Raw genomic sequence first — 17,601 nt, 5'->3', positions numbered from 1 at the left:
CCTCCCACATTTTCACCCATGTAGGAATGTTGGAGTGATTAATATGCAAAGTTGGCTCCTTGACAGAATTATGAATTACAAGACCATCTGTCAGGGAGCTCTGCGAAATACCCAGGACGACTGTTCAGTGCAGGCTGTCTCCTGATTCTATTAATCCCGTTAACCATAATGGGTCCAGTTGGCTCATCAGGTTTAGAAAAACCCAAACACACCACTTGCTGATAATTATATTTACCCAGGGATGGATGTATCTATACACTTATGTATGTCCACACGCATATATGCATGCACAATTGATACTCAGAATGGCAAAGAAAGGATTAATTTTTCTTGGAGGAAAGGGGAAAAAAGCCATCAAGACAGTGGCTAGCCAGCTTTTGCATGGGAAACAGAAGAATGATTCATTTCCTCTCCAACTGTTGAGCTAATGCTTCACTTATTCCACAATTGGAATATTCATGGCTTACGCTGGCAAAAACTGAACAGCTGAACATAAAAGGCACCGTGTTTGGGGGCAGAGAGCGCCATGTGGAAAAAGGGCCGCTTTCAAAACACGAACCTGGCCAGAACGATGGGCTTTGCAGAAAAACATCACCCTGAGATAAGGGAAGGAATGGGCGGGTTGGTTCACCTTCTGTAAGGATATGTGGGAATGACCTTGGGAGAGAGGAGGAAGAGCCACAGACTAGGCAACAGCCAGATAAGAGGCGGCTGAGCCCGCAGAAGGAATGGGGATGTGGCAAACATCTCAGAAGGGACCGTCCCTAGTTCTTGGACTGTAAAGGCGAGGGGGGAGAGATATACTTTCCAACTTGCAAGATTCTGTTAATGTAACCTTACAAGAAAGTTAGAGCTAGTACTTCTGGGTGTGCTTCTTGCCTGGACTACCTCGCAAGGCTGACATCTTCTTATAGGGTGGGAAAACAGTTATCTTTTAAATCCAGCTGAGAAAAGCATATCCTTGGGAGCCATCTTCCCATGACAAAACCTCCAAGTGGGTGGAATTATAATCCCACCCCCTTTTTTTCCTGTTATGCCATTCCCGTGTTCAACGCCCAAGGGTCTGCCTGCAGAAAGAGGGAACTGGAGTTCAGGTGTACAAACTGCTTTTACCGATACTTGCAACTCACCATCTTTAGATGGGTTTGCAAGTTAAAGAGGCAGACTCCCCACAGTTGAAGGCAAAATTCCAGAGGTAACGCTAAAGGATTTGACTTCCTTTGGATTGGTTTCCTGTGTAACGTTCCTTTTATTTACACTAACGCAGTCAAAAGAAATGGATGGCAGAGTTCACTACTGGCAAGAGCATTACCACTGTACCTCCAGTTCCAGCATGACTTATCTACTTCCCCAAGTTTTGGAATCGAGAAGCAGCCAGGATTGTCATACGATTCTGAGCTGGCTCCAGAATGTCTCTCTTGATGTGATTCCTTCTGTCTTCCGGTCCAAAAATAGAAGCAGAAGGGAAGGCTGACTATCCTGATCAGCAAAAATAACATTGGCCACGTCTCTGCATACTCCAAGTGGGATATTCCTCAGTGGCCAGTAGGCCTTTCTTTGGGGAATCAAGTTGAGGAGCTGCTATGGAGGAGCTCAAGAGTAGGACTGGGTCTGACATTAGGCAGAGCTGAGGTCATTATCACTGGCGGTAGACACTGGAACATGGCAACTTGGAGGAAAGATTTAAAAGGCACTGCCAACTGTTAGAACAGCAAAGCTGTTATCTTAGGCAGCATCGGAAAATGGTATCAAGCTGGAGGAAGCGGCTAAGGTAGGGCCAGCTCTACCATTAAGTGTGTGGCCACTACATTAAGCAGCAGATATTGGAAGGTGATTGCAAAATGTTGGAGGTGAGGCCTCGGAAAGAGGAACAGGAAGAATTCTACGGGTAGGTGGAACAAAGCTTTATTGTGACTGAGGAGTGCTGGACTGAAACTCTTACTTACCACCCAACGTTATAGATGACCTTGGGCCAGCTTTTATTTTTCAGTCTAGCCTAGCACACAAGGTTGTTGTGAAGAAGGATCTTGCCATTCTACCTCCATTTAGGGGCTCCCTGGAGATAGGTGGCCGGCTGGTGCTGGGAATAAAATGATGGTCTTTTGGAGTTCCTTATGTTCCCTCCCTTCAGCAAAGGATCGTTACCTTGTGGTGGTGCTGGAGCTTGAGCACCTCAATGATGCCATGAGCTAAACCGTGAAGGGCCCTCAAGACGGGAAGGTCATGACAGAGAGGTCAGACTAAATGCGATCCCTGGGGAAGGTAATGGCAACCCACCCCAGTATTCTTGCTGTGAAAACTAAATGGATCAGTACAACCAGAGATATGTCGGTATACCATCGGAAGATGAGACCCCCAGGTCGGAAGATGGTCAAAATGCTACTGGGGAGGAACAGAGGATGAGCTCAACTAGCCCCAGATGTGATGACGCAGCTAGCTCAAAGCCGAAAGGACGGCTAGCGGCCGACGGTGCTGGTGGTGAACGGCGAATCCGATGTTCTAAGGATCAACACACCACTGGAACCTGGAATGTAAGATCTATGAGCCAGGGCCAATTGGATGTGGTTATTGGTGAGATGTCAAGATTAAAGATAGACATTTTGGGCGTCAGTGAACTGAAACGGACTGGAATGGGCCATTTCACATCAAATGACCACCAGATCTACTACTGTGGACAAGAGGACCACAGAAGAAATGGAGTAGCCTTCATAATTAATAGTAAAGTGGCTGAAGCAGTGCTTGGATACAATCCAAAAAATGATAGAATGATCTCAATTCGAATTCAGGGCAAGCCATCTAACATCACAGTGATCCAAATATACGCCCCAACCACAGATGCTGAAGAAGCTGAAGTAGAGCAGTTCTATGAGGATCTGCAGCACCTACTGGACAACACGCCTAAAAGAGATGTTATTTTCATCACGGGAGACTGGAATGCTAAGGTGGGCAGTCAAATGACACCTGGAATTACAGGTAAGCATGGCCTGGGAGAACAAAACGAAGCAGGACATAGGCTGATAGAATTTTGCCAAGACAATTCACTCTGCATAACAAACACTCTCTTCCAACAACCTAAGAGATGGCTTTATACATGGACTTCACCAGATGGACAACACCGAAATCAGATTGACTACATCCTTTGCAGCCAAAGGTGGCGGACATCTATACAGTCGATAAAAACAAGACCTGGAGCTGACTGTAGTTCAGATCACGAACTTCTTCTTGCACAATTTAGGATCAGACTAAAGAGATTAGGGAACACCCACGGATCAGCTAGATATGAGCTCACTAATATTCCTAAGGAATATGCAGTGGAGGTGAAGAATCGATTTAAGGGACTGGACTTAGTAGATAGGGTCCCGGAAGAACTATGGACAGAAGTTCGCAGCATTGTTCAGGAGGCAGCAACAAAACACATCCCAAAGAAAGAGAAAACCAAGAAGGCAAAATGGCTGTCTGCTGAGACACTAGAAGTAGCCCAAGAAAGAAGGAAAGCAAAAGGCAACAGCAATAGGGGGAGATATGCCCAATTAAATGCAAAATTCCAGAGGTTAGCCAGAAGAGACAAGGAATTATTTTTAAACAAACAATGTGTGGAAGTGGAAGAAGACAATAGAATAGGAAGGACAAGAGACCTCTTCCAGAAAATTAGAAACATCGGAGGTAAATTCCAGGCAAAAATGGGTATGATCAAAAACAAAGATGGCAAGGATGTAACAGAAGAAGAAGAGATCAAGAAAAGGTGGCAAGAATATACAGAAGACCTGTATAGGAAGGATAACAATATTGGGGATAGCTTTGACGGTGTGGTCAGTGAGCTAGAGCCAGACATCCTGAAGAGTGAGGTTGAATGGGCCTTAAGAAGCATTGCTAATAACAAGGCAGCAGGAGACGACAGCATCCCAGCTGAACTGTTCAAAATCTTGCAAGATGATGCTGTCAAGGTAATGCATGCTATATGCCAGCAAATTTGGAAAACACAAGAATGGCCATCAGAGTGGAAAAAATCAACTTATATCCCCATACCAAAAAAGGGGAACACTAAAGAATGTTCAAACTATCGAACAGTGGCACTCATTTCACATGCCAGTAAGGTAATGCTCAAGATCCTGCAAGGTAGGCTTCAGCAGTTCATGGAGCAAGAATTGCAGATGTACAAGCTGGGTCTAGAAAAGGCAGAGGAACTAGGGACCAAATTGCCAATATCTGCTGGATAATGGAAAAAGCCAGGGAGTTTCAGAAAAACATCTATTTCTGTTTTATTGACTATTCTAAAGCCTTTGATTGTGTGGACCATAACAAATTGTGGCAAGTTCTTAGAGGTATGGGGATACCAAGTCATCTTGTCTGCCTCCTGAGGAATCTGTATAATGACCAAGTAGCAACAGTAAGAACAGACCGCGGAACAACGGACTGGTTTAAGATTGGGAAAGGAGTACGGCAGGGCTGTATACTCTCACCCTACCTATTCAACTTGTACGCAGAACACATCATGCGACATGCTGGGCTTGAGGAATCCAAGGCTGGAGTTAAAATCTCTGGAAGAAACATTAACAATCTCAGATATGCAGATGATACCACTTTGATGGCTGAAAGCGAAGAGGAACTGAGGAGCCTTATGATGAAGGTGAAAGAAGAAAGTGCAAAAACTGGCTTGCAGCTAAACCTCAAAAAAACCAAGATTATGGCAACCAGATTGATTGATAACTGGCAAATAGAGGGAGAAAATGTAGAAGCAGTGAAAGACTTTGTATTCCTAGGTGCAAAGATTACTGCAGATGCTGACTGCAGTCAGGAAATCAGAAGACGCTTAATCCTTGGGAGAAGAGCAATGACAAATCTCGATAAAATAGTTAAGAGCAGAGACATCACACTGACAACAAAGGTCCGCATAGTTAAAGCAATGGTGTTCCCCGTAGTAACATATGGCTGCGAGAGCTGGACCATAAGGAAGGCTGAGCGAAGGAAGATCGATGCTTTTGAACTGTGGTGTTGGAGGAAAATTCTGAGAGTGCCTTGGACTGCAGGAAGGTCAAACCAGTCCATACTCCAGGAAATAAAGCCAGACTGCTCACTGGAGGGAATGATATTAAAGGCAAAACTGAAATACTTTGGCCACATAATGAGAAGACAGGACACCCTGGAGAAGATGCTGATGCTGGGGAGAGTGGAGGGCAAAAGGAAGAGGGGCCGACCAAGGGCAAGATGGACGGATGATATTCTAGAGGTGACGGACTCGTCCCTGGGGGAGCTGGGGGTGTTGACGACCGACAGGAAGCTCTGGCGTGGGCTGGTCCATGAAGTCACGAAGAGTCGGAAGCGACTGAACGAATAAACAACAACGTTCCCTCCATTGCAGCCTCAGCTTGGTCAACCATCTTACAGAGTGGGTGCTTAGTGGATACTGAGCAATTGGAAGTCTTTTGAGAGAATAAAAATGTCCCACTGATAACTCCAGCACTAAAGCAAACTTCCTACAAGAGAAAAGTTAGATTTTTAAAGAAGTTTCTTTGACAATGGTACAGCTAGCAGAGTGTCCATCAAGATGAGCAGAGTTCTTAGCTGCTTTGCAGAAACAAGTAGGGCACAGAAGTCTCCAGAGAGTGTTTTATTATTAGGGAGAAAATTCAAATCAATTTTGTCCTGTTACAGAAACAATGGAAGTACATTTTTAAAAACATAGCTTGGATAACTTTAAACACAAGTTTCCTTCTTTCCCAAACTTTAGACAACTGGATCATCCTTGCAAAGAAACTCAGAAACATTTTTAAAAGTTCTATTCCTCCTTCAGCAATTTATTTCTAGTGGCCTGCTCAGGAATGCAAAAACAGGGGCTCCAAGAATCCTAAGTGTGCACCCCCAGGTGTCACTCAGTTGTAAGCTTTTAAAATGAAAGGAGAAAATATCAACTAATGGGAAGCAATCATATCTAATTTAGAGTTTGTCCTGGCCCGATGCATTTTGGGGGGACCTCAATAAGCAAAGGCAAAGCATGTCTTTTCGGTGTGAAAGAATTGTGCACTCCTGCATGAAATTCCGATTTGCCTCTGGCAATCAGGCTGGTGTTTCATTACAAGACTGAACTACGCATAATGCAAAAGAGCCTGGAGCTTTTCCTGTTTCACAAGGCACATGTGAAAAGGAAACATTTCTGTGCATGCTGGAGAAAAGCCTTAATTTCTGCTTCCCAGTTTGGTATTCATTTAAACCCAGAAAAGGATTCTTACAACACATTTGGTTCCGGTTAAGATCCAGAAATAAGCATTGTATCTAATTTGCCCACTATATTGCATTCATTTGCCACAAGCCTCAAAACACAAGGAATTAGTATACATGTAAGTATATGCATTCTGATTTCAGAAAGCTTGCTATGTAAATCATTGAGCATTGTAGGCTTGTAAAATTACCTTTTGGAGAGACAGCCAAACAAACAAAAAAAGAATTTTGGGAGATGTTGGTTTGGCCTGTCAACAGCAATAGCAACCACCTCTGATGTATACTTCTATACAATTCTTTGAGGTCCAGGAATTTAAAAAAAAAAAAAAGTACAGGTAGTCCTTGCTTAACAACCATTTGTTTAGTGACAGTTTGGACTTATGACGGTGCTGAAAAACCTGACTTATGGCTGGTCCTCACACTTACCACCATTGCAGCATCACCATGGTCACGTGATCATGGTTTGGGCACTTGGCAACTGGTTTGCATTTATGACCATCGCAGCGTCCTGTGGTCATGTGATCACCATTTTTGACCTTCCCAGCCAGCTTCTGGCAAGCAAAATCAATGGGGAACTGCACGAATTGCTTAATGACCACACAGTTTGCTTAATGCCCGTGATTTGCTTAACGACTGCTGCAAAAATGGTTGTAAAAGCAGGTTGGATTCACTTAATGACCCCTTCGTTTAGCAACCTAAACTCCAGTCCCAATTGTGGTAGTTAAGCAAGGACTACCTATAATCACCATCAGCAGGACTATCCATCCCTTCTGGTGTATTTACGGTACTCCTGATTCAGTTAACCAAAGCTACTAGTGTCTATACCAGCCTTTCTCAACTTTTTGACCCTGGAAGAACCCTTGAAGGATCTTTCAGGCCTGGGGTAACCCCTGCACATTCAGGCTCAAATATAGGCCAGAAGTTACAAAATTATTATATGCATTTCATGGGTAGGCCTATATACTGTATATGCACTAACAGGGTTCTTCAGCTGAAAATAATGAAACTTACTTCTTTAATGTGAAGTTGCCCAAATCTGAAATAAATTGTGATCTCCCAGGGGACCCCTAGTGACCCCTTGCGGAAGCCTAGGGTGCCAGGGAAGCCTGGTTGGGAAACCCTGGTCTACATCAATCATTTAGGAAATGAAAGTGATTGTGGCAAGAGAACCAGTGAAAAGTTCGTACCCGCGTTTGTGGAAAACTCTTCGCTCACCATAGGTGATCAGGAAAGTTTGCAGGCAATCTTGCAGTGCAATTGTATACATGTTCTCTCAGAAGCCTGTGTTCAGTGCATTTCCTCCCAATAAAATATGCGTGGTTAAATGGAGTTTATATCTCCTTGTGGCTGTGAGTCAAAGCTTAGCTTATATTTTACTGTTTCTGAAACACACGGTGCAGATAGGGAGGTATTTTGAAAAGCCACCCAGCAGCGGTGTCTGAAATCTTGTGTTACCTCGGATGGCTCTTCTGATTAAACAGGAATGCTCTTATTAGACAGCGGGATAGTTGAATACATAAGTCTACCAGCGTGAAGCTTTGTAAACCTACCCATAACAACTCTTAATGATTAATTTCTGCAGAGACTGACGGGTGACTCATCCTGATTAAATTAAATCTGGAGAACTGGTGGACAAGAAGGCCTTTCAAAAAAAAAGAAAAAAGAAAGAGAAACAGCAAGTGGGAAGTCTACTTGCACGTCACTTGCCAATGGTGAAGCATGGTGTGAAAACGCTGCTTTTAAGCAGCCGCTCGAAAAGCATATTTCTATGCAATTTAAACTTTTAGTAATCCTGTGCAGAAACGACACACACACACACACTGCTTTGCCAGCTTCCAATCTGCTGAAAGAGAATTTCAAAATTTCTTCCAAAGGAATGTGGGGTTCTTGCCCTGATTTAGTGATGAGGCCACCGAGGTGCGCACAAAGGTGTTTTTGTTCTACCATTGTTTCTTCTGTGGCTTCCCACACATCCGTTCAACCTCAACGGAGGATTATCATGAGGGAACTTTGCCAAACCAAGAACCGTGGAGAGGAAGGGAGGCTGCCGAAAGATGTGGAGCAGAAAATACCAACAACGACACATCTCCCATCCTCAAAAATATCGCCATCTCAAAAGCATCCCCCAGAGAAATGCAAAAGAAATTCTCAAGGCTTGGAGGGAGCCAGGGAGATGATTTTGGAGAAAGCAGCCAGAAGCCACTAGAAAAACAGCAGGTACAGAAGCAGCATGAATTAAACCCAGCTCTGTTTCCTGACCTGGACTACCTCATAGGGCTGGCAGTGTTTGAGTCTTTTGTAGGGGAAGGAAACTGAGAAACCGTATGGCATATGAAATGTTTCGTTCGTTTTTGTGTACCAAAACATAGAATTCTCTGATGTTTCAGATCAAAATCCTCTTTCGTTTTAGTTGGCAGGCTTTTAAAATTTAAATTTAATTTAATTTAATTCAATTTTTTAAATTTAATTTTTCTTAGCAAAAATCCAGGAACAGAAGTAGATGCACTGAGAGAAACATACTAGGCACATAAAGCTTAAAGGACCATATAAACAATTAAAAGACAAAACACCATATTTCTTTCACCTATGTACCCTTTGCTCAAAAAAATAAGTATCTCCCTGGAAACTCAGCCTTGTACACTTCCTTCTAGTTCTTCGCTATTAATTGATTTACTATTATGATCATCCTTGGCAACCGCCGCTGAAAGCATGTTGAGGGGCTTCAAAAAAAAAATAACATGCAACCGTTTTAAAAAGTTGAAGAAAAACTCTTCATGCAGGAGTCATCAAACAGAGCCTCCCTCAAGCAAAACAGCAGAAATGAGTAATAACATGGCTTCTGAAACAGTGAAATTTCTTTTTTAAAAAGAATGGAAACAGATCTTCCTATTGAAGCCGAATGCCATAACAAAATAATTAAGCTTTAGCAGTGGGCAAGATGGGCCAGACCAGAAAGCAAGATTTGCAAAGTGCATCTTATTTATGTATTATATTTAGAACCCAACTGGCATCCAAAGAACTCAAGGTGATGGAAGAGATTTGCATCTTCCACCCATATTCTCTTTTCATTCCACCCATATAGAGCAGGTTGGGTGAAATACAATGATAGGCCCAAGGTCACCAACTGAGCTTCATGGCCAAGCAGAGGTTGAATCTGGATCTACTTAAACACTTTAGCCAGGAATAAAATAACTTTTTCAGGGGGAAAGAAACCACTGCATTATCTTACGTGGAATCATGGATGCCATTTTTAAATGCTACACAGATATTACTTTAACTACTCCATAATACTGTCTCTTGGACCTTAAGGCTCAAAGGGGCAGAAGTGGTCCTTAAGATAATCTTCACACATGGCTGAGCAAGCTTGGGTTTACGCACGGTTTCTCAAGTGTGGCAACTTTCAGATGTGTGGACTTCAACTCCCAGAATTCCCTAGGCAGCTCCCAGAATTCCTCATGCTGGTTGGGGGATTCTGGGAATTGAAGTCCGTATATCTTGAAGTTGCCAAGGTTGAGAAACACTGGTTTACAGGAACAGGATCAATGCCCAGAAATGTGTTATTTTCAGCCAATAAGCAACGTAGATTTCATACAGGTTTTCCTCAATGCCCTCCTTCCTTCAACTATTTCTTCAAACTCATTTCTTCACCTCTCTTTCACACTCAAGAAGTTTCTTCTCCAACTTTCCCACCCGTTCAACCAACAATCCCCATCTTCCCAAGGGTGTTTATTTCATGAGTTCATGCACTCCACAGATCTGCCTGCAGGGCCGCAACTGTAGGGGGGCAAGCGGGGCATGTGCCCTGGGCACCACGCTGGGGAGGCACCAAAATGGGCACGGAATCCATGTTTGCCCCGGGTGACAGAGACCCTAGTTGCGGGCCTGTTTGCCTGCAACAACTATTCATATTCTGAATGAGGACCAAACCCACATACAAACAAATTAGGGCACACGAACCAGAAACAGGACTCACCCCTGCCAACTCTAAATAGTACACCAATGCAAGTTATTAGATTCTGTGCCTTTCTTAAGATCTGCAGCCGATGAAAAAATTGTCCATTGGGTACGTTCAATAGTTCCGTTTCAGAAATTCCAAACTTGCGAAATTCATTCATTCTTAGCATCTGGTAGGTAAAGGTAAAAGTTTCCCTTGACCTTAAGTCCAGTCGTGTCTGACTCTAGGGGGCAGTGCTCATCTCCGTTTCAAAGCCGAAGAGCCGGCGTTTGTCCGAAGACACTTCCATGGTCCTGTGGCCGGCATGACTACACAGAACGCCGTTACCTGCCCGCCAAAGTGGTGCCTATTAATCTACTCACATTTGCATGTTTTCGAACTGCTAGGTTGGCAGGAGCTGGGACTAGCAGCGGGAGCTCACCCCGTCACATGGATTCGAACCGCTGACCTTCCGATCGGCAAGCTCAGCAGCTCAGCGGTTTAACCCGCAGCGCCACCGCGTGCCTTAGCATCTGGTACTATTGGACAATTGTTTGGACACACAACCAGCACCCACTCTTCTCATTCCATCAACTGTCCTGCCCCACCAATAAATGCCAGGCAGCCAGCCAATAACTACCCCTTAAAAACCATCTTCAACACCCCCAATGTAAAGTCATCTGAGATCACGAACAATCTCAACAATGCGCACAACTGACGTTCTGATTCCATTTCCTTGGCTGAAACCACCTGCATGCCATGCAAATGGAGATTTCTTTCTTTTATTTTAAAAAAACCCCGCTCCATATTTCATGCGGAAGTGGGAGGCACTTGAGATCAAACCAATTTTAAAAGTCGTATCATAGACCTCCTGTTGCACACCTCAGGCTGCAGCGTAGAACCCAAACATCCTTTCAACAAGCTGGAAAGGTGTGCCAGGCCCTGTGGAATTGTGTGGGTGGGAGATTAATCTTTTTCCAGCCACACACAGGGGAGAGAGATGATTTTCAGCACTTGGCAGCTAAGTGATGGCATTACACAAATGGTGATGAGATTTTTTTAATATGCATTTTGGATGTCTGAATTTGCAGTGTGCAGGTTGCTCATCTTGATAACGTTTACTGTTCTGATTCTTGGCACTTTAACTGAACTAAATGGGACTTGCCGTGCCAGAAAACATTCACATGCTGAACAATTTCACATCCTTACATCTTCAATATGTCGCTGCCGACTGGAAGGATTTAAGACTCCTGTTCCTGTTCTTTTATCTGGGAAAGGTGTCAAACTGGCCAAATGCCAAGGGCTTCTCGGGAATAACAAACAGTGGAAGTCTGAACAATCCTTTTCTTTCTAAACTGGATCCTTCTCAATTATGCCTGGAGGTCAGCTTTTATGAAAAGACAGCTGTTAAGGGTAATTATTGCTTTGCAACTGACGGTCTCGGTCTCGCATAAGGAAATTGTGTTTTGAATCAGCCTGTTTTAAGGAAGACAGCTTATTAGCAAGCTGAACTTCTCCATTTATAATTATTTTAATTAATGTTCAAATGCTTCAAAAAAATTCTTACAGCCTATGCATTGCAACAACAACAAAAAAAGCAACCTTTCATGAAAATAAAGTGCTATTAATTTTGGTCTCTGAATACATCTTGGTATTAAGTCCCCCAGGAGCATTCCCCAACCGGGCGCACTCCTGATGTGCTGAATCTGAGCTCCCATAATCCTGAGCCACTATACTCACATCTGGGAGACCCCCTTGTTGTGGATGGCTGCTCTCAAAGGAGTATGCTTCTAAACATAAAGAGGCTGTGTTTTCTTGTAAGTGCTCCTATGCCAGCCCATAATAAGCGGCTGCATTCAGGGCCGCAACCCGTCTTTTCGTTTCTCCTTGACCCTCGGTCCTGCACTGAAAAACCAAGACTGCTTCAAAGCACTGGGCAGAACGCCAAAGCACATGATGAACGCCCACTCTGGTTCCTAACTTGGCTGGGGGGGGGGAGGAATCAAGGAATATGAATCACAAGACCCTAAGATTTCCTAAGTACAGCTCTCAACTTTTCCCCACCAAGAATTGTGCTTGAAACCCACCGAACAGCGGCTTGGAAGTTTGCCTGCCTTTGTTGACGAAGGCCTAAGGCCTGAGCAAAAATGCAGAGACGCAGAATCAAGCTGGCCCGTGATGAATGCCAATCTGCCCTCTTGAACTTTGGTGAAAAACGAACCTCGAAAGATGCCCCCTCCCTCCTCCGTACCTCCCTCCTTCAAGCAAGCCTCAGACATGTCCAACCTGCTGGTCGCAAACACCCCAAATCCAACCCAGCACCCGAGTTCCACCGTAGGTTCAGAATGGAGCCCGCGTGTCCGAGAAACCAAAAGTCAGATGCAGACAGTCTTCATGCTCCTCGACAAGTAGGTCCTTCAAATGTCCACACTGTTGAACCATTTTCCACCCCAGCTAAGCACCTGCCCCTTTAGGACCTGAAGGCCCCAAAGGAAATTCACCCCGAAGAGTCTACGGCCGCTCCCCGTTCACCTTTGATGAGACGTCCGGGCTGGCGAGGGACAAAGAAGGAGCCTCAGATGGGATGCTGCCTGCGGTACCCGAGGCCACTGTGCATCCGAATGATCCTGGGAGCCTGCTTCCAGACACTCAGCAGCTGGGAGGCCACCCTGTCCAAGGTGGGCTGGTCAAAGTCAGCCAGCAGGTTCACTGGGGAGGCTTCCTTGAGGAATTTGGGGAGGCTTAGTGTTTCTGGCAGGCGGGGGTTCCCAAGGAACAGGTGGGTCAGCCTCCCTCGCTGCAGGCCCTGCACCAGGCACAGGACCACGTCCTCCAGCCGGGCCACCAGGAAGTGGTCCTCCCAAGCCTGCCACGGGCCACGCAGCAGCGTCCAGAAGAGCGCTGTCTTGAGGACGTAGGAGGAGAGGACCCGGTCCCACTGGGCAGCCCAAGGGGGCTCCAGGGCACGCCCCCCCAGCTCCCTCAGCCCTTTGAGGATCTGCAGGCACTTGAGGTGGCAGGAGTCCTCGGGGAGCTGATCCCGCAGCCAGGCCAGCAAGCGCTGCTCCGTTTTGGAGACATTGAGGGTCCAGAAGGTGCCCGGGGAGCCGGGAGGCTGGCCGCGGGCCCAGGGGGTGAGATAGAGCCCCTCGCCCAGCGGGATGGCCGGGGTGAGGTGGACGGCCAGGGAGAGGTGGCAGCAGACGTAGTCCGAGCGGGGCGCGATCCGCAGCGCCAGCGGGCAGGGGGCGCCGGCGGCGGCGTTGGTGGCCAGCTGCACCCGGCAGCGCTCCTGCAGGCGGGCGCGCACGGCGGCCAGGCAGCGCTGCACCTGGGCCTGGAACCAGCGCGCCACCAGCGCGGCCGACAGCAGGGGCGCGCCGCCCTCGCCGCCCGCCGCCAGGCACAGCGCCAGGCTCGGGGGCCCCTGCGCGCCCGCGGCCACGCGCAAAGCGCAAAGGAAGGCGCCGCGCAGGCCCGGCGGCTGGCCCGCGGAGCAGGGCAGGGCGCGCAGCTCCAGGCGCGGCGGCAGGCGCAGCGGCACCAGCACGTCGAAGGCGTCGGGGCTGCCCACCTTGTGCTGCTCGTAGGCGCTGCCCACCTGCACGAAGTCCCCGCGCAGGGCCAGCCGGCCGGGCGCCTTCCCGGCGCGCACGAGCTCGCCCACCACCAGGCTGACGTGGGCCCTGCTGTGGCCCAGCACGTGGGGCGAGAGCCGCAGCTGCGCCTCGTAGAAGCCCTCCAGCAGGGCGCGGCGCAGGGGCTCCCGTGCGCCGCCGCCGCCGCCGGGGCTGCGGGCGGCCCCGCGCTTGGCCCGGCGCTCCCGCCGCCCCGTCCACCGGGCGCGCGAGCCCAAGCCCAGCCCGGCCAGCAGCAGCACCAGCACCAGCAGCGGCAGCGGCGACGGGACCGGCCAGCCCCACTCCCTGCCGCCCGCCGGGCCGGCCCTGCCGCGCAGCGCTTGCAGCAGGCAGACCAGCGCGGTGCAGCCGCAGGTCGCCAGCGGCCAGAAGACGCGCGCGTTGAGGCTGTAGGCGGTCATGGTCCCTTCAGCGGCGGCGGCGGGGCGAGGCCACTCGGGGAAACCCGGCCCGCCACCGGGGCCTCCGGGCGCTCGAGGTGGGCATCGCCCGTCCAGCTGCTGGAGAGCGGCCGCTGCTGCTTCGCTCCGGGCTGGCAGCGCTTCAACCCATCGGCGCGGCTTCCAGGCGGTCCGGAGAGGCTCCCCCGACGGGACGGGACGGGACGGTTCTCCTCCTCCTCTTCCTCCTCCCTTGGCCCCGACCGACGGCTGTCTGGCTGTCTCCTGGGGCGAGCTCGATCCCAGCTGTGCGGCCGCTAGTTGCTGCGCGCCTGGACGGGCGCCCGCGGGCGGGCAAACGTCCTCCGGGACTCAGTGCTGGGAGGGAGGGGTGGACGGCGGCGACTTACGGCTCTCCGGGGCTGCGGCGGCCTCGTCCTCCCGGGTCTCCCTCGTCCTGGGGCGCACGACCTTCCTGCGGGGCGTGGGGGCGGGACGTCGCTTGCAGAAACTCCGAAGTTCTGCTGAAAACTTCGCTTCCTCTTCCGAGTGGGAAGCGCCGCGCGTCACCGGGTGGATGAGCTCAGAGGAAATGCCGAAGTCTGAGACGGAGGAGGAGGAAGGGGCGGTGGGAGCGGAGGGGACGGGCGCTGGGTTGCCCCCTCGGCCTGGATCCGGGCCGGCCCGTGCGGGAGAGGGGCGGGAGGGGAGTGGAAGGCGGCGGGGGGAGTTGCAGGAGGAGGGGGCAAGCGAAGCGGCTGCCAGGAGCAACGAGGGGAGCGGACTTGCCAGAGGAGGTTGTTTAACGGGGTTCCGGCGGGGGGAGCCAGGATGCCCAACGAGACCGGGATGGCCAGCCTGAACATCTGGGGCCATGCATCATTTCCAAAGACAGAAGTCCACAGGCCATCAGACCTCTGCCCAGGAGGATAAGAGAAAGAAAGGGGGAACTGGCTTAGTTTGGGGCTCTGATGATGCCCCTCCTTACCCGCTGTGTGTGCCAGTCACTGCCAAGGGAACGCGGCCTCTGTCCTGGGCAGAGGAAAAGCTTCCTTGCCTCTGGGCGAGAACGGAAGTGCATCACCCTCTGGGCCAGCTGTGAAGTTGGGGGAAGGCCCTGCCCAACCTTCAGAATTTGTCCCCCCCCTTTTTTTTTTTGAAATACTGGGTCAGAATTTTAAGATTCTTAAGGAGGGGAATGGGTGGTGATCCTTATTAACAATATTTAATTCAATCTAATCATTAATGAGACACAGAGGTCTGCAGCACAGAGGTCAAAAGCCAAGCACAGGCATCAGTGTAGACAAACTGAACAGATTTCAGGGCCAATCCAGCAGGTTTCTTCTAAACTGCTGCCCCCCCCCCACCAGCTGATGGAAACAGGATGGAATGTGTGACACTTGCAGGCAGAACTGTTTGTTTTAAAGCATTTTCAAGCTTGGCAACTAAGTTATGTGGACTTCAACTCCCAGAATTCCCCAGCCAGCATACTGGCTGGGAAATACTGGGAGTTGAAGTCCACACATCTTAAAAGTAGCCAAGGTTGAGAAACACTGCTTTAAAGGAATCCAGTTCTGGGACTCAGATCCAGCTTCCTTAAGTATACATAAAGCAATCCAGCTATATTTGTTTCCTAAGTCTCCTGTTAGGACTGTTTAGTTGGAAACCCTGAGACTGCTAAGCCCACAAGATACTGGGCTGGTGGTGGTGGTGGCATGTTCCCCTATCACAAGCAAACAACAGATTGTCACGTAAGCTGCAGACAACATCTGATCTTTTCTGCTCGTGCACCCAAATTAAAGTGATGTCACATGTTGCATTATGCAATAACCCTGGCTAACAAAATTCACCAGACCATGATGAGGTTTCTTTGATTTTGGCTTCATGTGTATGTAAATTGTGGCTGGGTCAGCCAATCCACAATAAAAAAAACCCAGTGTGGCATAATGTCTTAAACCTTCCTCGGAACACCACATCACAATCTCCGGCACGTGAAGATGAAAAGAACTTGGGAAGAAAAAGCAGAGTTAGCACTCAAGGTCCTATCATCCCCAGCTACCAAGGCCAATTCCTGGGGCAAGGGAAGCTGTAATCAAAATGAAATCTTGAAGCTCTCCGGTTTCCCATCCCGATACAAGCCAAATCTTGCCCGCAGCTCATTTCTGCCAACTTTCGAAAGAGAACAGATAATAATTTGACACAACTTTGGCTAAACAGCGTCAGAGTCCAAGATTTAGGGAAAGCACATCAGCAATGACGACAAAATGAAACAAAAAAGGGTTGGATTATCTCTGCTTCAAAACACAGTTCTACTGGCTCCTTTCCCTATCTGCTCTAAAAGCCCATCCCATAATTAAGGGAGAAGCAGGGCAAAAGATGCACAAATCCTCCAGCAAAACAGTTCAAGAGACATGAAAGCTGGTAGGGAGAGTAAAGCAGTTGTATCCCCAGGGGTCTTTTGAGCTCCAAGTCACAAAAAGCCCTTTTAACACCAGCACCTGGAACAGGAAAAAGTGATGTAATTCCCTTGCCTAACTCACACGTTCATAAAGGCAGCTGGGCCCCAGTGGCTACAGGTAGTCCTTGACCTACAGCCATTTGTTTAGTGACCGTTTGAAGTTACAAGGGCACTGAAAAAAGTGACTTGTGACAAGTCCTCGCACTTAACCACCATTGCAGCATCCTTGCAGTCATGTGATCAAAATTTGGATGACAGTTGCAGCATCCCAGGGTCATGTGATCACCATTTGCGACCTTCCGTTTGCAACCTTCTTGGCTTCTGACAAGCAAAGTCAATTTGGGAAGCCGGATTTGCTTAACGACCATGTGATTCACTTAACAGCCGTGGCAAAAAAGGTCATGAAATCAGGCGTGACTCACTTAACAACCGCCTTGCTTAGCAATGAAAGTTTGGGTCCCAGTTGTGGTTGTATGTCAAGGACTACCTGTAATTCCTAAATAATAATAAATGCTAGGTTGCAATAAGCTATGGCCATTTAGCCATGAATGCAATGTACTCTGTGCGTGTCCAACACGAAGCTTTTCAACATTTGGCCCAGCTAAAGCTGCTCTCAAATCTTTATTTTTTAAATAAAGTAAAAATAAGGTTAAAAAAGAAACACCTTGAAAGCTTTGGAATGAAGACCCATTTCAGCAGGCTCTGCTCCTGAATTTTCCATCTGAAAACACTCAGTTGATTTCAAGATGACTTCCTTTTCAGTGCAAACTTTAATAATAAGTTAACATGTCTTAGAAGGAAGGCTAAATGGGTATTCTGTAAGGAAGCGGTGGGTGGGAATCCCTTTCACTGAAAAAGGTGTTCCAGTTGCCAAAAAATTGCGGTCAATTTTCAGGTGGGAAGCGTGTGGAAAGACTGGCGTAATCTCTAAAGCAAGCTTACAGCAATTTCAGACAGACAAGCAAAAAAGCC

At 48.1% G+C, this 17,601-nt stretch overlaps 1 protein-coding gene across 1 annotated transcript; it reads right to left on the bottom strand.

The window, feature by feature from the left end:
• Positions 1–12,588: 12,588 nt before the first annotated feature.
• Positions 12,589–14,584, bottom strand: ITPRIPL2 (ITPRIP like 2). The gene has a single exon (XM_063314667.1). It carries the CDS (start codon positions 14,190–14,192, stop codon positions 12,726–12,728), a length of 1,467 nt encoding a protein of 488 aa, XP_063170737.1. The 5' UTR covers positions 14,193–14,584; the 3' UTR covers positions 12,589–12,725.
• Between the last annotated feature and the right edge of the window lie 3,017 nt (positions 14,585–17,601).

This window comes from Candoia aspera, chromosome 14 (assembly GCF_035149785.1).
Source record: "Candoia aspera isolate rCanAsp1 chromosome 14, rCanAsp1.hap2, whole genome shotgun sequence".
Classification (NCBI taxonomy): Eukaryota; Metazoa; Chordata; class Lepidosauria; order Squamata; family Boidae; genus Candoia; species Candoia aspera.
This window is presented reverse-complemented; position numbering and strand designations above follow the sequence as displayed.

Bases quoted from the DNA above. Each gene is read 5' to 3' on its own strand.
- ITPRIPL2 (XM_063314667.1), bottom strand. From the start codon at position 14,192: ATGACCGCCTACAGCCTCAACGCGCGCGTCTTCTGGCCGCTGGCGACC.